This window comes from Anomaloglossus baeobatrachus, chromosome 7 (genome assembly GCF_048569485.1).
Source record: "Anomaloglossus baeobatrachus isolate aAnoBae1 chromosome 7, aAnoBae1.hap1, whole genome shotgun sequence".
NCBI lineage: Eukaryota > Metazoa > Chordata > Amphibia > Anura > Aromobatidae > Anomaloglossus > Anomaloglossus baeobatrachus.
Genome location: NC_134359.1, coordinates 21,932,686 through 21,955,683, shown reverse-complemented (window position 1 = coordinate 21,955,683; position 22,998 = coordinate 21,932,686). Strand labels below are relative to the sequence as shown.

The 22,998-nt window shown below is 42.3% G+C and overlaps 1 protein-coding gene across 1 annotated transcript in view; it reads right to left on the bottom strand.

Annotated features, from left to right (window-relative positions):
• The window catches only part of ACMSD (aminocarboxymuconate semialdehyde decarboxylase), a 34,571-nt gene extending 14,542 nt beyond the window's left edge, over window positions 1–20,029 (bottom strand). The window contains exons 1-2 of the mRNA XM_075318801.1: window positions 19,941–20,029; window positions 8,018–8,062 (exon numbers count right to left, since the gene is read on the bottom strand). Of these exons, the coding sequence (XP_075174916.1) occupies window positions 8,018–8,062; window positions 19,941–19,997 (102 nt within the window). The 5' untranslated portion in view covers window positions 19,998–20,029. The remainder of the gene's footprint in view (window positions 1–8,017; window positions 8,063–19,940) is intronic.
• Between the last annotated feature and the right edge of the window lie 2,969 nt (window positions 20,030–22,998).

The window sequence follows — 22,998 nt, the reverse complement described above, 5'->3', positions numbered from 1 at the left end:
GGAGGTAACTCAGTATCAGTACAGGATCAGTAATGTAATGTATGTACATAGTGACTGCACCAGCAGAATAGTGAGTGCAGCTCTGGAGTATAATACAGGATGTAACTCAGGATCAGTAATGTAATGTATGTACATAGTGACTGCACCAGCAGAATAGTGAGTGCAGCTCAGGAGTATAATACAGGATGTAACTCAGGATCAGTAGAGAATAAGTAATGTAATGTAATGTATGTACACAGTGACTGCACCAGCAGAATACTGAGTGCAGCTCTGGAGTGTAATACAGGATGTAACTCAGGATCAGTAATGTAATCTATGTAAACAGTGACTGCACCAGCAGAATATTGAGCGCAGCTCTGGAGTATAATACAGGATGTAACTCAGGATCAGTGCAGAGTAAGTAATGTAATGTATATACACAGTGACTGCACCAGCAGAATAGTGAGTGCAGCTCTGGAGTATAATACAGGATGTAACTCAGGATAAGTCATGTAATGTATGTACACCGACTGTACCAGCAGAATAGTGAGTGCAGCTCTGGAGTATAATACAGGATGTAACTCAAGATCAGTACAGGATCAGTAATGCAATGTATGTACACAGTGAGTGCACCAGCAGAATAGTGAGTGCAGCTCTGGAGAATAATTCAGGTATAATACAGATGTAACGCAGCATCTGTACAGGATCAGTAATCTTACATATGTACAATGCAAATATTCCTGGCTATCATGGCACAGATTTACCTGAAGGGCCAGAATCTTCAGGCCACTTCTCAGTGCGGATTTTAGCAATTCTGAAACAAGATTAATTCTGCCTATAAAATACGACTCATCATTCTGTCACCTTCGCTCCTACACCGGGTCCTATAACTTGATTTATAAGGAGCTGACAAAGCTGCGGATATAATCCAATATTTTGCGTTTGGCGGAGTAAATATCCAGAGCTGGTGTCTATGTAATACTGACTGATGATGACACTTCTCAGCTGCAACATCGCAAACTTAAAGGAAACCTCTGCATGTTAATAACAAATATTAATCTTTAGTAAGGGCTGAATATATTTGCTGCTTCTTTGTTTTTAGTTTTTATTGGATGATGCTTTATTATCCGTTCAGACGTTGCATTCAGATTTCTGCTGTTGTTTCCTGTTTTCAGGGTGCGAAGCATCAAAATTGGAAAAAAAAAAAGTTGTTGAGAGGTTTTATTAGAGTTTGGTAAAAAGGAAATTTTCATTACATCAAGAGTCTGAACTTCTGAAAAAAAAGCGATTCCTGGTGTTTGAGAGGAGCAAAATCACAGCAAAATCAAAGCCTATTTATAGCGAACCCTGTGACCTAGATTTACTGCAATCCACACTAAGGATGAAGAGACCACGAAACGCGTCTGAGAGCGAAAGAATCAAAGCAATTGATTTATAAAGCTCGCATCTCAATTACTGAGTTTAGAAGGAAAAGTGTGAGATTCTATAGAGGTGAATTGTATATATTCTGAGGGATCAGAGAAAGGTCTAAAAAGCAGAAACCATTGATGTGAAGATCAGAAAGTCACTAAAAAAATGGATACGTGTTACAATCATTACATGTGAATAACTCTGCTATCATACTTCAGGATTAAACAAATATTATGTTCCATTTGCCAAAGGTAAGACTTCCCCTCAAACTGGTTTTCACTTACCTATTCATATACAATAATACTGCTCCCTATGTACAAGAATATAACTACTATAATACTGCTCCCTATGTACAAGAATATAACTACTATAATACTGCCCCCTATGTACAAGAATATAACTACTATAATACTGCTCCTATGTACAAGAATATAACTACTATAATACTGCCCCTATGTACAAGAATATAACTACTATAATACTGCTCCCTATGTACAAGAATATAACTACTATAATACTGCCCCCTATGTACAAGAATATAACTACTATAATACTGCCCCTATGTACAAGAATATAACTACTATAATACTGCCCCTATGTACAAGAATATAACTACTATAATACTGCCCCTATGTACAAGAGTATAACTACTATAATACTGCTCCTATTTACAAGAATATAACTACTATAATACTGCCCCCTATGTACAAGAATATAACTACTATAATACTGCCCCTATGTACAAGAATATAACTACTATAATACTGCCCCTATGTACAAGAATATAACTACTATAATATTGCCCCTATGTACAAGAATATAACTACTATAATACTGACCCCTATGTACAAGAATATAACTACTATAATACTGCCCCTATGTACAAGAATATAACTACTATAATACTGCCCCCTATGTACAAGAATATAACTACTATAATACTGCCCCCCTATGTACAAGAATATAACTACTATAATACTGCTCCCTATGTACAAAAATATAACTACTATAATACTGCCCCTATGTACAAGACTATAACTACTATAATACTGCCCCTATGTACAAGACTATAACTACTATAATACTGCCCCTATGTACAAAAATATAACTACCATAATACTGCCCCCTATGTACAAGAATATAATTACTATAATACTGTTCCTATGTACAAGAATATAACTACTATAATACTGTTCCTATGTACAAGAATATATCTACTATAATATTGCCCCTATGTACAAGAATATAACTACTATAATACTGCTCCTATGTACAAGAATATAACTACTATAATACTGCCCCCTATGTACAAGAATATAATTACTATAATACTGCCCCTATGTACAAGAATATAACTACTATAATACTGTTCCTATGTACAAGAATATAACTACTATAATACTGCCCCTATGTACAAGAATATAACTACTATAATACTGCCCCTATATACAAGAATATAACTACTATAATACTGCCCCTATGTACAAGAATATAACTACTATAATACTGCCCCTATGTACAAGTATATAACTGCTATAATACTGCCCCTATGTACAAGAATATAACTACTATAATACTGCTCCTATGTACAAGAATATAACTACTATAATATTGCCCCTATGTACAAGAATATAACTACTATAATACTGCTCCTATGTACAAGAATATAACTACTATAATACTGCCCCTATGTACAAGAATATAACTACTATAATACTGCCCCCTATGTACAAGAATATAATTACTATAATACTGCCCCTATGTACAAGAATATAACTACTATAATACTGTTCCTATGTACAAGAATATAACTACTATAATACTGCCCCTATGTACAAGAATATAACTACTATAATACTGCCCCTATATACAAGAATATAACTACTATAATACTGCCCCTATGTACAAGAATATAACTACTATAATACTGCCCCTATGTACAAGAATATAACTACTATAATACTGCCCCTATATACAAGAATATAACTACTATAATACTGCCCCCTATGTACAAGAATATAACTACTATAATACTGCCCCTATATACAAGAATATAACTACTATAATACTGCCCCCTATGTACAAGAATATAACTGCTATAATACTGTCATGAAGGAAAATATACAGATAAGTGAATTTATCTGATTGTTGCCGGTGAAGGCTTTTGTCTTGCAATGCTGGAGAGGAAGTACAATAATAAGCCGGTTGACCTTCATAACGAGTGCTCTGTGAGGGGGTGATGATGGCTCATTAGTGCCTCTGCAGTTGTAGTATATGAATGTATTGACTAGTATCTGACAGGAAGGTCCTCGTGAGGATTTTTATATGTAATGAACACCATGACGTGGTTACCATGGTAAGTCTCATCTTTAATATCTTTGCACCTGAATCTGAGTCACGCGGTCCCGGCTCTTGTAGTACAGGATCTATATTTCACCCTATAAAGGGCTCCAGAAATGTGGAAATATTGCAATATCATCTTCGTCTCATAGCACTAAGTATTCAAGTATTTTGGCTTATGGTGTTAGACTTTCTACTTGGTTCGTGCCACTAAGATAATACCCTAAGATCACAGAGTGTTACAGTAGTTACTGTCCTAATATTTTGTGATTGTTTACCTCCTGTCCTGTAATTTTGTTACACAAAAGGAATAATATTTGATTTACACAAAAAGGGGAGAAGTTGACTCAATCTTTGCATTGTGTGTCTGTGTGTGCCACACTATGTATAGAGAACAGAAAGAGCAGAAGAGAACTGTCTGAGGACTTGAGAACAAAAATTCTTGCAAAATACCAACAACCTCAAGGTTACAAGTTTATCTCCTGAGATCTTGATGTTCCTTTATCCAACAATGCGCAACATAATCAAGTTTACAACTCATGCACTGTAGCTAATCTTCCTGGACGTGGATGGCAGAGCAAAATTAATGAAAGGCTGCAATGCAGAATAGTCCTATGGTTGATAAGTCCCAATCAAGTTCCAAAGAAATTCAAGTTGTCCTGCAGGCTCAGGGGTCATCAATGTCAGTGGAAACTATCCGTTCACATCTGAATGAAACTCTATGGGGGAGACCCAGGAGGACCCCACTGCTGACACAGAGACAGAAAAAACATGTATGTGAGTAACCAAAATCCTTCTGGGAAAGGATCTTGTGAACGGATGAGACCAAGATGAAGCTTTCTGGTAAAACATCATTCTACTGTTTACTGAAAATGGAATGAAGTGAACAAAGAAAAGAACACAGCACCTACAGTCAGACATGGTGGAGGTCAGAGATGTTTGGGGTTGTTTTTCTGCCTCTGGCACTGGGTGCCTTGACTGTACTGTGCAGGGCATCATGAAATCTGACGATTAACAGAGGATTTTGGGTGGCAATGTAGTGCCCAGTGTCAGAAAGGTCAGGGGTCTTCCAGCAAGACAATGACCCCAAACACTTCAAGAAGCCCCCAGAAATGGATGGAATCAAAGCGCTGGAGAGTTCTGAAGTGGCCGGAATGAGTCCGGATCTAAACCCCATTGACACCTGTGGAAAGATCTGAAAGTTGCTGTTGGGAGAAGAGATGACGCCTTCAAATATAAGAGACGTTTATAAAGAAGAGTCTGAGATCCAGGTGAGAGGAGGAAGAAGCTTGTGGACGGGTATAGTAAGCGACTGATTGCAGGTATTTATTCCAGAGGGTAAATGGTGTAACCAAATATTAAGCTGAGTGGGACAACAACATTGTCCGGCCCATTGTTTTGGAGTGTTGTGTAAATTTACATCCAGTTTGCTTTTTTTCTATTGTCATTCCAATACACACAAAGGAAATAAACATGTATATAAGAAAACATGGGCAATTGCAATAATTTTGTAGGAGAAATACTTCATTTTCAGGAATAATTTCAAGAGAGCCCTTTTGGCCATGAGTGTGTGTGCGTGTTCGTGTGTGTGTGTGTGTGTGCGTGTGTGTGCGTGAACGTGTGTGCGTGTGTGCGTGAACGTGTGTGCGTGAACGTGTGTGCGTGTGTGCGTGAACGTGTGTGCGTGTGTGTGTGTGTGTGCTGTGTACAGTATATACATATGTGTTTGTAGCATCCACATTTATAAATCCCAGATGCAGACGAGAGTTTATAGGTGTAAATATGTCGGCAATCGCCCAACAAATGAGTAAAATGTTTGTCATCCATCTGGGGATTGGATTGTTTATGGTGGAACGGAAATCCTTGTTCTCGGCAGCACATTGCCCGGTGCACACTGCAGAAGAGCTGCCGATAACATGATCCTGGAGGGGACAGATTCATCTATAGTGATCGCTCTGTGCCATCATTCTTCATCCTGTGTAAAGAGGCCGGAAACAAGCACCACATATTCTCAAATAACAGCGCATGTAAATGTAACCTAAATGTCTGAGTGTGATGGGGCAATATGTGAGCATTTAGGGCCCCACTTTAATATTTTGCCCCATGCCTCACTTTGTTTGAATCCGCCCCCGCCTACTCGATCCATTTCAGAGCCGCTGACGGGTTGAAAGTGATCACTGGGATTTTTGTCATTTTACATCAGTTTATGTACACAGTGTCCACCCATATCCTGTCCACCGCCATTAACTTGAGAACGGCGGCAGCTATAGGCATAGAAGTGGTGTCTAGGTATAGTAAAGTAGCCATGCGCTACGCAATGAAATCACCTGTAGCGCCACCTGGTGGAAAACAACGGAGTTAGCATTTTTATCTAGAAAATGGAACGAGATAGAGAAAGTGAATTACAAAGTTGTAGGGCATCATCAATTCAATACGAATCCACACCTTGCATACAGAAATGCTATGATATGAAACCCATGACCCCCCAAAACATTGACTGCTGGTCACGCATATAGTGCTCATTTAACTTTGATGCTCTTGGTGTCCCCCGTCAGCTGCAATGCACATCTGGACTCTGCACAGCATACTGTATCTTGCTGCACGCTGTGCAATATGGTAGGTGACACGTTTGCACAAGCATCTGTGATACGTGGTGGTAGGTCCTGCAATGTTGGTGGAGGGGTCGCATACACCTGCTGTTTGATGTCACCTCACAGAAAGAAGTCCAATGGGGTCAGGTCAGGTGAGCGGAGCCCACTCCACACAGCCACCATACCCAATGACTTGTAGGAAAGTCTCCATGAGGTATCGCTTCGCGTCCACAGCCTTGTGAATTTTACACGTTCTAATCATAGCATTTCTGTATGCAAGGTGTCGATTCATATTGAATTGATGATGCCCTACAACTTTGTAATTCACTTTTTTTCTCTATCGCGTTCTGTTTTCTGGATAAAAATGCTAACTCCGTTGTTTTCCACCAGGTGGCTCTATAGGTAGTTTCATTGTGTAGCGCATGGCTACTTTACTATACCTAGACACCACTTCTATGCCTATAGCTGCCGCCGTTCTCAGGTTAATGGCGGTGGACAGGATATGGGTGGACACACTGTATATAGGTGCGGTGTATGCAGGATATGGGTGGACACACTGTATATAGGTGCGGTGTATACAGGATATGAGTGGACACACTGTATATAGGTGCGGTGTATACAGGATATGAGTGGACACACTGTATATAGGTGCGGTGTATACAGGATATGAGTGGACACACTGTATATAGGTGCGGTGTATACAGGATATGGGTGGACACACTGTATATAGGTGCGGTGTATACAGGATATGGGTGGACACGCTGTATATAGGTGCGGTGTATACAGGATATGGGTGGACACACTGTATATAGGTGCGGTGTATACAGGATATGGGTGGACACACTGTATATAGGTGGGTGTATACAGGATATGGGTGGACACACTGTATATAGGTGCGGTGTATACAGGATATGGGTGGACACACTGTATATAGGTGCGGTGTATACAGGATATGAGTGGACACACTGTATATAGGTGCGGTGTATACAGGATATGGGTGGACACACTGTATATAGGTGCGGTGTATACAGGATATGGGTGGACACACTGTATATAGGTGCGGTGTATACAGGATATGGGTGGACACACTGTATATAGGTGCGGTGTATACAGGATATGGGTGGACACACTGTATATAGGTGCGGTGTATACAGGATATGGGTGGACACGCTGTATATAGGTGCGGTGTATACAGGATATGGGTGGACACACTGTATATAGGTGCGGTGTATACAGGATGTGGGTGGACACACTGTATATAGGTGCGGTGTATACAGGATATGGGTGGACACTCTGTATATAGGTGCGGTGTATACAGGATATGGGTGGACACGCTGTATATAGGTGCGGTGTATACAGGATATGGGTGGACACGCTGTATATAGGTGCGGTGTGTACAGGATATGGGTGGACACGCTGTATATAGGTGCGGTGTATACAGGATATGGGTGGACACACTGTATATAGGTGCGGTGTATACAGGATATGGGTGGACACACTGTATATAGGTGCGGTGTATACAGGATATGGGTGGACACACTGTATATAGGTGCGGTGCATACAGGATATGGGTGGACACACTGTATATAGGTGCGGTGTATACAGGATATGGGTGGACACACTGTATATAGGTGCGGTGTGTACAGGATATGGGTGGACACGCTGTGTATTTACAAGATAAAATAAAAACTCCAAACCTGACATGAATGTTGCATCTGGACCCATCCTCCGTAGCCGTATTTCTGAAGGGAGAAGAAAGAACATGGTCTTATTATTGATTGCACATAAAATATAATCTGATAATTCCAATAATCCAGCATTTGTCTCTTTGTCTTCTCTTTGTATAAAGTGATTCTATATTGCTTGGATTTGTCACCCCTTTATAATCGGTGTTACACAAACCTTTAATTTCTTCTGGTAATGGTTACTGAAATCTTCTATTTTCCAGAGATGCACAGTAGGAAACTAAAACCATCCAAATTAGTGCTTTATGGCGGTATTATTTAGGAACTAAAATGTGAGAATTACAGTATGTGACAGTATTATTTGAGTTGTGCATGGAAATATTATTTAGATGTTGCATTTGCCTTGGCACCACATGGTTGCATTATGATGACTGCACAGTATATAGCAGTATTATCTTTGCTCTATATGTTGGTATTATGTAAAGTGAAATGCTAGGATACATAATTTTGGAGGGGCATCATTATACAAGTGATTCCTATTTTTGGATGTTAGATCATTATCGCACCACATACACAAATCATTCTCTAAGTGTCCGCACTTTAATGAATACACGTCCATATTGATTTCCCATATGCTGGAGCTTATCATCCGTGTATCTAAACAGATCATTGATCTGGATGACTGATTCAATTCTATCTTTACTCCTCACAGCAAATCACTGTCTGGATGCTGCCACCTTCTGTAGTGTGAAAAATGGCGGCACAATTTATTTGGTTGATTCGCATGAATCAAATGGCAAATAAAGCGGAACCTTGGATTACGAGCATAATTGGTTCCGGGAGTGTGCTCTTATATCAAAGCGAATTTTCCCATAGGAAATAATTGAAACAGTAACTTATTACACTAATACAAACTAATATCCTGTAGTCATATAAAATTATTACAGTACACTAATAAATACTGTACAGTACAATAAAAATCATGTAAAACATATAAAACTGCACTATTGTTGGTGTGCGGGAGGTACAGTATAAGCAATGTGCTGCACTGGTTAGCAGAAAGAAAGTGCAATACTGTATCCACAAATGCAAATTGATAGAAATGCTATATAGTATATACTGTACTGTGCAATAGTATACTGTATACAGTACATACGGTATGTACAAAAATTTACCTCCAGTGCGGGTCAGAACGCAGTGAAAGGATAGAACCGGACGTGTGCACGGTGGGAATTTGCTCTTATTGCAAAGCATTGTTCTTAAGCCAAGTTACAAATTTGTAAAAAGCTTTGTTTGTCTTGCAAAACGCTCTCAAACCAAGTTACTCTTAATCCAAGGTTCCACTGTAGTCCGGAATGTAATGAGTCCGGAGAATGTCCCAATCAGGTACACAGATTTGTTTTAGGGCTGCTTCTCACTTGCGAGTTTCTCGCAGTAGAGCAGTGTGAGAAAATCTCGCACTGGAATCGGACACATGTTAGTGAATGATGCAGCTCGCAAATCGGTCCAAATCGGACTGAGAAAAAAATCGCAGCATGCTGCTTTTTTGCGAGTTTCTACTGCGAGTCTCTCCAATGCAAGTCTATGGGAGCGTGTAAATAATCGGATGTCACGGGACGGCACTCACACCATCCTAGTGACATCCGATTTTCTAAATACATTTCTCGCATGTTTCCTAAAACACTGGAAACGAGCGATGTCTCACAATGTCTGTCAATCACTATTCTTTGTCAGTCGGTGTCTCCCTCTCGGTCTCTATTCTCTCTCTGTCGGTCGGTCACTATCTCTGTCCCTCACTCTCTGTCCATGTCGGTCTATCCCTCTCCCCCCCTCTCTCATACTCACCGATCCCCGATCCCCAGCGCGGCGCTGCACAGCGTTCCCACTGCTCCGGCGGCTTCTCCTCTTTTGAAAAAGCCGGCCGCTCATTATTCAATCTCATATTCCCTGCTTTACCCGCCCACCGGAACCTATGATTGGTTGCAGTCAGACACGCCCCCACGCTGAGTGACAGCTGTCACACTGCAACCAATCACAGCAGCCGGTGGGCGTGTCTATGCTGTGCAGTAAAATAAATAAATAAATAATTAAAAAAAAAACCAGCGTGCGGTCCCCCCCAATTTTAATACCAGCCAGATAAAGCCATACGGCTGAAGGCTGGTATTCTCAGGATGGGAAGCTCCACGTTATGGGGAGCCCCCCAGCCTAACAATATCAGTCAGTAGCCGCCCAGAATTGCCGCATACATTATATGCGACAGTTCTGGGACTGTACCCGGCTCTTCCCGATTTGCCCTGGTGCGTTGGCAAACAAGGTAATAAGGAGTTAATGGCAGCCCATAGCTGCCACTAAATCCTAGATTAATCATTGCAGGCGTCTATGAGACACCCCCAATGATTAACCTGTAAATTAAAGTTAATAAACGCACTCAGTGAAAAAATCCTTTATTTGAAATAATAAACAATAACAAAGACCCTCGTTCACCACTTTATTAAGTACCCAAAAAACCCATCCTTGTCCGACGTAATCCACGGAGGTCCCTCGACGCTCTCACCTCTGCTACATGAAGGTGGCAGGAGCTGCAGAAGACACCGCTGCTCCTGTCAGCTCCACGCAGCAACTGAGGTGAGTATCGCGATCAGCTGATGTCAGTCAGGTTACTCGTGGCCACCGCTGGATCCTCCAACAGTGACAGCAATTTGCCCGAGTGACAGCGATGAAGTCACATGTGAGTTGCGGTCACAGGGGGAGGATCCAGCTGGCCGCGGGTAACCTGAGTGACGGCAGCGCTAATCGCGCTGCTCAATTCAGTCACTCAGGGGATTAGCGGTCACCGGTGAGTCCTTCACGGGTGACCGCTAATCAGGACGCGACACAGACAGAGCCGCGGCATGACAATGAAGTCGGGTGAAGTTCACCCGAGTTCATTCAGATCGTGCGGCTCTGTCTGTGTCTGCTGTCATCTGCCATTCAGCTCTGCTACATGGCTGTCTGTGTCTGCTGTCAGCGGCCATGTAGCAGAGCTGAATGGCAGATGACATAGTAAAAACGGATCCCCTACGCATTACACACGCATTACACACGCTAGGCAAGTCATTAAATTAAAAAAAAAAAGCATCGCACTTGCGTTGCACTCGCACCTAACGTGAACTAAAATCAGCCGAGTTTTTTTCAGCCCAGTCGGACCGATTTCACTCGCATAGATGTGTTTCCAGCCTCACAGATTTCACCATCTCTACTAATTAGAGAACATTCACACGAACGTCACTTCTGTCCATGTGAAAAATGGACGGTGCACGAGCCAATGCGAGTTACAGACAGCGCCTGCGCCCATCCGACACATGGACGTGCAGTGTCGTCACCTTTGAGATTTGAGAATGTTGCTTTAGAAGTGAAACCCTGCTGGGAAGCGCAGGAATCAGCTATGCTCTGAGCGGACAACTGCCGGTACGGCTATGTTCACATTAGTGTTTTTATTTTTAGCTGATCCACTTTAAAAACTTTTGGAAACCTCTTCCTACTCATTTCTATTGCAAATCCACTTTATTGTTCAAATGAGGATTTTTTTTTATGTGCATTTTATGGAAAACTCCTGAAAGTGCATGCCATTATTTTGAAGAGAATCTGGATTTCGGCTCAGTGCGTATGACCCGGAGTTTCGGTCATGCGCACTATGAAGCTGGGGGCACGCATCCTGGCTTCAAACTGAAGTAGTGCGCATGACCGAAACTCCGGGGTCATGAGCACTGAGCCGAATCCAGCGTCGGGTGGCGAAGGCAGCGGAGGTGAGTGAGATCATCCTGTGACGCTGCATATTCATTAGCATGATAGCACACCCACAGGGGCCCACAGGGGTGTACTAACATACTAATGGGGGTGACTAGCAAGGGAAGCAACGCCCAGGGGACTAGTCCCCTCGCTCATTAGCATATCATAAAGGATCCTTAGAAATACTTTTTCTAAATATCCCTTTATCTATGATAGTGTATACAGGGACGGTTAGGCAGGGATTAGCAATATGCATCCAGAACTACTCGTGGGTCTGGGTGCATATTTCACCTGACAGGTTCCCTTTAAGTCTTGTGTTGCTCTACAGTGCCACCACAGGTGAAAAAAAGTAATACAGGGGGTCCATTCATGTAAAAAAGACTTTCTCTATGATTTAGTAGTACAGGACCGGTCACTGGCATCAGGATGATCGAGCGCCGATTACACCAGCAGTGGATGCCGTGGTCGGCACACAGCACTCCATCATCTTGATGCCAGTGTTAATTAAACATGTCACTGATGAAGGTCGCCTGACCGAAATGTTTGTGCCTGTTTAATTTCTGGATATTTAAAACAAATTGAACAAAATCACCTTTTGAGTGCCAAGTATTGCTTGATACGACATATGTGTTTGGGAACTACTTGTGCACCACCCAGCCAGAAGTGCCGTGCTATTCCTATCTATTGCACTTTGTATTGATGACTGCAGAATGAGTTAACAGAAAATCCATCAGTGAGCTCATCCTGACAGTCCAATGGGAGAATTTGTCTCTTTTATCTGCCTTTCTCTGAGTTCTGTGTGTGTGTGTATGTCCGGGATTGGCATCTGCACCGTCGCAGCTACAGCCACAAAATTTTGCACACTCACGCGTCTGGACCCCGAGAGCGTCATAGGCTATGTTTTGAGGGGAAATTTTAACCCCGCGCTTTACAGTTATTCGCCAAAAAACCTGCCTCCATTAAAGTGAATGGAGCTGGGAGCCACAGTGCAGCCAGAACTTCAGAAGATGGCGCAGCCACGCCCTTATATGGAATGCTGGCGTGTCACAATGCAGCCAGGGAAAGAGGCAGACACAGACAGGGAAAGAGGCAGACACAGACAGGGAAAGAGGCAGACACAGACAGGGTAAGAGAGACACAAAGAGACAGACTGACAGGGAAAGAGACAGACACAGACAAAGAGACAGACACAGGGAAAGAGACAGAGGGGAAGAGGGAAAGAGACAGACAGGGAAAGAGAGGGAAAGAGACAGACAGACAGGGAAAGTGAAAGAGATAGATAGACAGACAGGGAAAGAGATTGAGACAGACGGAGAAAGAGACAGACAGACAAAGAGATAGAGAGTGAGATATACAGAGGGGGAGACAGACAGAGAATGGGACAGAAACAGAGAGACAGTTAATACATTCTATTTATACATTCTATCCCGGGAATGTTAATATATTCTATTTTGTTAAGAACAGTTATTAACCCGGGCGAAGCCGGGTAGTACATCTAGTTTTTAATAAAACTAATTTGTAAGAATAATTTTTACCCCTAAATACATGCATTTAAGTAGAAAAAAAATGTCCCTAGAGGTGGACACCCCCTTTAAAAATGTAAAACATTAAAAATAAATTAAAATGATAGTTAATTTATTTTTTTTTCCCCACAACTTTGCTTAGTGTCACCTTATACGTTTTTTTTCTAGGAAATTATAGTCTTACTTTTGCCACAATTTCTTTTTTTTATTATTTTTTACATTGTTTTGTTTCTTCAGTTTTTCTTCCCTACATTTTGTAATATTCTGCAGTGATTTCCCTCTTTTTCCAGTCTGTACAGGGTCTTATGGCTGCAGCAGTCAAAGTGTCAACGTCCCATGTATTATTCACGCTATCTGTACGGATGCTGAGAAATATACCCAATGCCGGGCGGTGAATCAGAAGTGACAGGCGTCTGGTTAATGATCACTATAGGTGAAAGTATATGATCCCGCTGTTTCCTGCTCCTGGCTGAAGGTCACCTTCCCGCCTTCATTAATATTTGAAGAGTAAGGAAAGTAATGGAGGTGTAATTCTCGCTGCAGCACATTGTCCCCCCGGTGAAGGGTATCGATCCGTTACCAGCCATTCACCCCCAGGGGGCGCTGGCAATATGACTATTACATCAATCCTGTTACAATTAATGGCAGATTATTGAAATACAGGAGGAGAGAATTGATGCTTCCACTATGACAATACTCAGGTCTGTCTCTATGGAAGGGGTGTGTAGAATTTTGCAACCAGTTTATTTCAATTGCGTAAAAATAAAAAAGGCAATTTTGCAACCGGTCACGATTAAAATATTTTCTCTCTCTCCTATGCACAAAACCGGTACCCAAATTATTCATGAGAGCTGCAATGCAATACAGCTAGAACGGAGAGGGACCTGACAGCGACGCAGATCTCTGTGTGAGAGCCCATCCACCATCAGCACTTGTCAACTGTAATTGTTTGGAGTCTGGTGAGTTTCTTTCTCTTGGGGGGGCTTGCTTTCTTTTGGGGGTGCCTGCTTTTTTGAGGGGTGTCTGCTTTCTTGTTGGGGTGCCTGCTTTCTTTTGGGGGCTGCTTGCTTTCTTTTGGGGCTGCTTGCTTTCTTTTGGGGGTGTCTGCTTTCTTTTGGTGGTGCTTGCTTTCTTTTGGGGGGTATCTGCTTTCTTTTGGGGGTGTCTGCTTTCTTTTGGTGGTTCTTGCTTTCTTTTGGGGGTGCCTGCTTTCTTTTGGGGTGCCTGCTTTCTTTTGGGGGGTGCTTGCTTTCTTTTGGGGGTGTATGCTTTCTTTTGGGGTGTCTGATTTTTTTGGTGGAGTCTACTTTCTTTTGGGAGTGCTTGCTATATTTTGGGGGTGCTTGCTTTCTTTTGTGGGTGCCTGCTTTCTTTTGAGGTGCTTGCTTTCTTTTGGGGGGGGTGGCGCCTCTCTCTTGGGGGTGCTTGCTTTCTTTAGGGGGTGTCTACTTTCTTCCGGGGGTGTGTGCTTTCTTTTGGGTGTGTGTCCTTTCTTTTGGGGGTGTCTGCTTTCTTTTGGGGGTGTGGGCTTTCTTTTGGAGGTGTTTGCTTTCTTTAGGGGTCTCTGCTTTCTTTTGGGATGCTTGCTTTCTTTTGGGGGTGTCTGCTTTCTCTTGGGGGTGCTTACTTTCTTTTGGGGAGTCTGCTTTCTTTTGGGGGTGCTTGCTTTCTTTTAGGCGTGCTTTTTATTCTGGGGTGCTTTCTTTCTTTGATTAAGAGTCCTGCTGCATTCTTTAACTTAGTTGGAACAGCAACTAGGTCTTATGTTTGGAGGAGGGCTTATATTTTAAGCATACTCAAAAAAGACCCAAAAATCCTACTAATCTATGAGTGCGAGTGAAACATCGCACTACACTCGGATGACACCGGAGTGCAGTGTGATAATTGCATCAGTTAGCAATGGAGGAGATAGGGAGCTTAATCCCTCCATTTCCCTCGCAGCGCCCGCCTTCTCCTCTGCAGCTGTGATCCGGTTGCAGAATCGGATCACAGTGGCATGACACTCAGCTTACACTTGCAGCACAGCAGGAGCCGAGGGTTGCATTCGATGTACTTGCATTAGATGCTATGCGCTCGTGTGGCCCTAGCCATAAAGTTTTACTAACCTGACTAATTGTACTGACGTATACGGCCAAGCTTCACTTAATTGTCATTTTTATTTGATAAATCAATAGTTCATATGAAAATAAGCAATGTTGTAATATTCCTTATGGCCTTGTGCACCTGCTGCGGGTTTTTTTTTCCGCATTGTTGATGGTGTTTTTTCAAAATCAGCACCAAAATCTGCATGCCTCTCTGAAGCCAGCAAAGTTTGAGATTTCTGAAGTGTTGTGCCGACGTTGCATTTTTTTTCTTTGCAGATTTGGTGCAGATTTTGATGCAGAAATATACTGCAACATGTGAATTGTTGGGATGTTTTTTTTCCTGTCTTTTAGCCCTTTCAGCCATTGAGTTCACTAAAAACCCCACAAAAAAGTATCACAAATGCACCAAAACCAGACCAAAATCGGATGCATTTTTTTGGTGCTTTTTTCTGCCAGAAGGTGCAGATTTGATGTAAAAAAAATTCTGTACCAAATTTACAGCGTGTGCACATAGCCTATTAGAGAAATCTTCTTTCTCCTCCTGGACTGATCTTCCACGGTCAATTCAAGGGTACAATCTGTATTCAGTGAGGAGATGACAGTTGGTGGCAGATACAGTACAGACATTCTGCTGCAAGTTCTCCTGAAATGACTCCATAGAATCTTATGAACACTAAGGGGGGCTTTGCACACTACGACATCGCAGGTGCGATGTCGGTGGGGTCAAATCGAAAGTGACGCACATCCGGCGTCGCAGTCGATATCGTAGTGTGCAAATCCTTTTTGATACGATTTAGGCTAGTTTCACACTTGCGTTGAACGGGATCCGTAGCATTGCATTGTGTGACGCATGCAACGGATGCGTTGCATATAGTGGCACAACGCATGCTACAGATCGTACAAAATAACGCAGTCCGTTGTAGTTTTTTTTCCTTGACTTTACACATCTGAGCATGCACAGTTGTGTAAAGTCAGGAGCGGTAACGGAATCCGTCAAATGACGCATTCTAACGGAATCCGCCACCATAGGCGTCCATTATAAAAACAACAGATGCCTAACGGATTCCTACAGATTGCGTCTTTTTGACACTCCGCCAAGCGCAGAAAAACGTTACATGCTGCGTTACATCCGCCCGACGCAGCGTCAAAATAACGACGCTGCGTCGTCCAGCGGATGCAACGCAGACACTTGCGTTACAGTGTGTCATCCATACAAGTCTATGGAGAATAGCGCAGTGCGTTAACGGACTGCGCTATTCTCCATAGTGACGGACTGCGCTGAACGCAAGTGTGAAACTAGCCTAACGAGCGCAAAAGCGTTGTTATCGTATCATCGGTGTAGGGTCCGACATTTCCAATAATGCCGGTGCAGCGACAGGTACGGGCTTTGTTGCTCGCTCGTGCGGCAGCACACATCGCTGTATATGATCGATAATGTTCTCTACGCCAGCAATCACAAGATACCGCTGCTACGACGGGGGCGAGGACCATCGCGCTCGACATCGATGTCGCAGCGTGCAAAGTACCCTTACTGTTCACTGAAGACAGATTTTACCCAGGAATTCATAATTTAGAACGGCCAGTCAAGGAGGAGAAAGAATTGTATTTCTATAACACATATCACAAAGATTTTTTTTCTTCATATGTAAGGATGATGCAATATAAGTTAATATGACGGTAACTCTTTAGGAGGGGAGATATGTGCGAGGTTCCGGGTAAATCAGTAAAATAATCCATACATGTGTTTGCGGTGTTATAAGCGGCACTAGGAGGAGGCAGGAACTGAAAGTTCACACAAGTGAAAGTTTTCTGAACTTACTAGTTAAACAATAACAATCCTGCGTGAAAAAATAAACGATTCTATCAGTAGAGATCGGGCGAAGCTGGAAAACTCGCACATTTGCTGATTTGATCAGTTGATTCTTCTTTTTTAATCCTCAGTTGTCTTAAAGGGATAGTCAATTAAACATTTAGCCATTTTTTCCCCTAAATAGCTGAAATCTAATTTTGCTGACAAATTTTGAGCAGAGCATCTCTAAAGTGTATTACTTAATTGCAGTGCAGATATGGAACCAATTATGCAAATACTGCATATTTTATGTGTATACAGTTCCTATTCAAATCTGTGTCTCTATGGCAGTGATGGCGAACCTATGGCACGCGTGCCAGACTGGGCCCGCAGAGACCTTTGTGCTGGCACGCACGCTGTCGCCACACTCAGCCACTTTGAACTGCCGATGTGATCGCGCCGGCAGTTCAAAGTGGTGTTTAACAGAGGAGACATTTCTCCTCGCTCTGACACGCCTCCTCTCTTGGGCTGTAGGCCTGTTGCCTAGGAGACGGAGGAGCGTCAGTAGGCGGCGCCGGCGTCTTGTGGCCGTGCGGTGGAGCGGGTGCTAGAAGGTGAGTTTTTTTTAATTTTTAAGCTGTGTGCGCGGCTGTGCCAAGGTGTGGGGGGACAGAGCGGGCACAGGGCAAACATGGAGAGCACGGGGCAAACATGGAGAGCACGGGGCAAACATGGAGAGCACGGGGCAAACATGCCAGGATGGGGGAAAACATGCCATGATGGGGGTACATGAACATGCCAGGATGGGGTACATTTACCAGTATGGGGGATATATTTACCAGGATGGGGGGGGGGATACATTTACCAGAATGGGGGGAAACATGAAAGGATGGGGGGAAACATGCCAGGATGGGGGTACATGAACATGCCAGGATGAGGAAAAATGCCAGGATGGGGAACATTTAGCAGGAAGGGTGACATTTATCAGGATGGGGTACATTTACCAGGATAAGGGACCATGCCTGGATGAGGTACATTTACCAGGATGGGGTCATTTAACAGCTTGGGGGAACATGCCAGGATGGGATACATTTACAATGATGGGGTACATTTACCAGGAATGGGGTACATTTACCAGGATGGGGAACATGCTGGGATGGGGTACATTTACCAGGATGGGGCCATGATGTGGACAAATATACCAGAATGTAGGAAATATATATCAGGATGGGGGACATGTTTACTAGGAAGTGGCCAGGAAGGAGGACAGAACTACACAATGAAAGGGGAGGGGAGCAACTCGTACGTCTTTATGAAATTTCAAGATGTTCAGACTTTGAAATGTAGATGTGGATTACAGGGTGACCTGTGATTGCATTCCAGGCTAAAATCTCTGTCTAATTTGCTGCAATTTTTTCCAGAAAGATCAATCCAACTGCTGTGTCTGGAAAGGGCAGGGGCTCAATGTGTGGTAAGCATGCATGAGCGTGATGCCCCCTGCTGAAGAAAAGAGAAGACTGCAAAGGTAAGGTTACAATCAATTATTTACATAATAGGATTGGTTGGCACTTCAGAAAAAAAATGGGTTTAGGGCTACAGTTTAGGCACTCGGCCTGTGAAAGGTTCGCCATGACTGCTCTATGGTAACAGACTACCTTGTGTAGTCTGACCTCCTAGTAAGGTGTTATTTTTCCCTCAATTACAGAATAAATTATATAAAGGCAAAAAAGTAAAAAAGTGCATAAAGTGTTTAATGCTCTGCATATAAGCTGCATATGAAAATGATAAAAAAAATAATCAAAAATACATAAAAAGTTGTTTTATTGTTAATACAGATGCAATGGAGCAATAAAATGTGGATGCAAAGTGAACATATCCTATAGGGTATGACCGCACTTTGCGTTTCCACCTGCGTTTCAGCTGCTTTTTAGGTACGTTTTGAACTGCAGCGTTTTCATGGCAAAAAGGCGTGCGTTTTGTTTTTCCAGCAAAGTCAATGGAAAATGTGTATTTCCTGTCCGCACTTTGCGTTTCTAAACACTGCATTTAATTTGCATATTTTGTGGCAAAAACCATGCGTTCAAAGAAGCAGCATGTCAATTGTTTTTGCCATTTCTGCAGCGTTTTGATAACATTGAAGTCAATGAGAAGTAGCAAAACGCATGCAAAATCAAAATTCCTGCGTTTTACCTGCTTTTTTTAGTGCAGAAAACATGCTTTTTTGGACATTAAAATAATGATTTGATATGTCCCTTTACACACACATAATCCGACAATTAAATTTAAGAAAAATATGCATTTATTGCTATTTTAGCGATAAAATGTATATTACCGCAATAATTTTAAGAAATATATCTATTTTCATTATTTTTCCCATTAATATAGATTTGTTCCTTTTTTTCTCTTTTTTCATTGTGTTTGACTGTTTCAACTTTATTTCGCAGTGTCTTTATGTTCAAAACACATTGGAAAAGCAGGTAAAAAGCGCTAAAAACGCATCAAAAACGCGGAAAATACGCATGCGTTTATAGCGCTATTTTGAGGTCAAAAGCAACTTTAGCAAAATCAATTACCGCCAGAGGGTGCGTTTTGACATGCTTTTTGGACGACGCAAAGTGCGGTCATACCCTTAAGACAAAATAGTTGGAAAATCTCAATGACGCATCCTGATATTAAAATAAAGCTTTATAGAGAGATTAATTTTACTATTACTGTGATGATGATTTATGCGTCGCAGCGGTCAGATATGGTGCACATGGCGTCTCCATTACCTGGGTGAGGTCGGGCCAGTCCTTGGGGAGAATATGACTGTGAATATCTATTTTCATTGCGTCCGGCCAATGATCCAATTATTCTGTCCGCTCTCTGACAATTACTGTACTCTGATACTTTGTAGCAAAGAAAACTGTACACACCCTCAATCTACAGCCAATCAGAGCGTCCGACCAAGTGCAAAGTGCACAATGTTGCTGATTCCAGTAGTAACCGCACATGAATGTGGGAGGTCAGAGGAGGCCAAAAAATAATGCAGAGCACAGTGTACATGATCCATTAAGATAAGCCCCACAGCTGCTGCAGAACTCCTTTGAAATGGATAAAATAGAGATTTCTGCCACCCCCCTCCATGGATATCATATACCTTCATTTTTTGTTAATAAACAATCTCTGCAGCTTTTAAAGAGAGAAATATGAGGTTCCGCAGCAGCTGAGGCGTATTATGATGTTCTACACCAGCTGTGGTACATACAGTCATATGAAAAAGTTTGGGCACCCCTATTAATGTTAACCTTTTTTCTTTATAACAATTTGGGTTTTTGCTATTTCAGTGTCATATATCTAATAACTGATGGACTGAGTAATATTTCTGGATTGAAATGAGGTTTATTGTACTAACAGAAAATGTGCAATCCGCATTTAAACAAAATTTGACCGGTGCAAAAGTATGGGCACCTCAACATAAAAGTGACATTAATATTTTGTAGATCCTCCTTTTGCAAAAATCACAGCCTCTAGTCGCTTCCTGTAGCTTTTAATGAGTTCCTGGATGAAGGTAGATTTGACCATTCCTGTTTACAAAACAATTCCAGTTCAGTTAAGTTTGATGGTCGCCGAGCATGGACAGCCGCTTCACATCATCCCACAGATTTTCAATGATATTCAGGTCTGGGGACTGGGATGGCCATTCCAGAGCATTGTAATTGTTCCTCTGCATCAATGCCTGAGTAGATATGGAGCCGTGTTTTGGATCATTGTCTTGCTGAAATATCCATCCCCTGCGTAACTTCAACTTCGTCACTGATTCTTGCACATTATTGTCAAGAATCTGCTGATACTGAGTTGAATCCATGCGACCCTCAACTTTAACAAGATTCCTGGTGCCGGCATTGGCCACACGGCCCAAAGCGTGATGGAACCTCCACCAAATTTTACTGTGGGTAGCAAGTGCTTTTCTTGGAATGCCGTGTTTTTTTGCCTCCATGCATAACGTCTTTTTGTATGACCAAACAACTCAATCTTTGTTTCATCAGTCCACAGGACCTTCGTCCAAAATGTAACTGGCTTGTCCAAATGTGCTTTTGCATACCTCAGGCGACTCTGTTTGTGGCGTGCTTGCAGAAACGGCTTCTTTCGCATCACTCTCCCATACAGCTTCTCCTTGTGCAACGTGCGCTGTTTTGTTGACCGATGCACAGTGACACCATCTGCAGCAAGATGATGCTGCAGGTCTTTGGAGGTGGTCTGTGGATTGTCCTTGACTGTTCTCACCAGTCTTCTTCTCTGCCTTTCTGATATTTTTCTTGGCCTGCCACTTCTGGGCTTAACAAGAACTGTACCTGTGTTCTTCCATTTCCTTACTATGTTCCTCACAGTGGAAACTGACAGTTTAAATCTCTGAGACAACTTTTTGGATCCTTCCCCTGAACAACTATGTTGAATAATCTTTGTTTTCAGATCATTTGAGAGTTGTTTTGAGGAGCCCATGATGCCACTCTTCATAGGAGATTCAAATAGGAGAACAACTTGCAAGTGGCCACCTTAAACACCTTTTCTCATGATTGGATACACCTGCCTATGAAGGTCAAAGCTCAATGAGGTTACAAAACCAATTTAGTGCTTTAGTAAGTCAGTAAAAAGTAGTTAGGAGTGTTCAAATCAAGAAATTGATAAGGGTGGCCATACTTTTGCACCGGTCAAATTTAGTTTAAATGCGGATTGCACATTTTCTGTTAGTACAATAAACCTCATTTCAATCCAGAAATATTACTCAGTCCATCAGTTATTAGATATATGAAACTGAAATAGCAAAAACCCAAATTGTTATAAAGAAAAAAGGTTAACATTTATAGGGGTGCCCAAACTTTTTCATATGACTGTATTATAAGGTTCTGCAGCTGCTCAGGTGCACATTATGATGTTCTGCAGCAGTTGAGGGAGGGTATTATGCTGTTCTGCAGCAGCTGGCATGTGTATTATGCTGTTCTGCAGCAGCTGGCATGTGTATTATGATGTTCTGCAGCAGCTGAGGTGTATGATTATGATGTTCTACAGCAGTTGAGGTGAGTATTATGATGTTTTGCAGCAGATTAGGTATGTATTATGAGGTTCTGTACCAAATGAGATGCTTACAATGAGGTTCTGCAGCTGCTGAAGTGTGTATTACGTTGTTCTGTATCAGGTGAGAGGTGTATTATGATGTTCTGCAGCAGCTGAGTTGTTTATTATGTTATTTTGCAGCTGGGGAGGTGTATATTATAAGGTTTTGCAGCAGCTGAGGTGTGTTATGAGGTTCTGCAGCAGCTGAGGTATGTGTTAAGATGTTTTGCAGCATTTGTGGTTTGTATTCTGATCTTAGGTGACTGATTGGACAATGTTAAGTATAACTTTATAACAGGAATGGTAACATCGAGTTAACAATGTAAATTTCTAGGAAGATTAACAGAGGAACCTCTTGATAAAAAGTCATTGGTTTCTATTAGGCCGAGGTCACTCTGGAATCCGATGTGATCTCTTAATGACGCTCAGACTCTGCTGTGATCCGATTCTCTCACATTGCACTTGTCTGATTTAAGCCTAAAGGCCGCTTTACACGCTACGAAATCGCTAGCGATGTTGAGCGCTAAAGCACCCGCCCCCATCATACATGCGATATCGTGTGATCGCTGCCGTAGCGATCATTATCGCTACGGCAGCGTCACACGCGCATACCTGCTCTGCGACGTAGCTGTGACCGGCGATCCGCCTCCTTTCTAAGGGGGCGGTTCATTCAGCGTCACAGCAGCATCACTGAACCACCGCCCAATAGAAGCGGAGGGGCGGAGATGAGCGGGA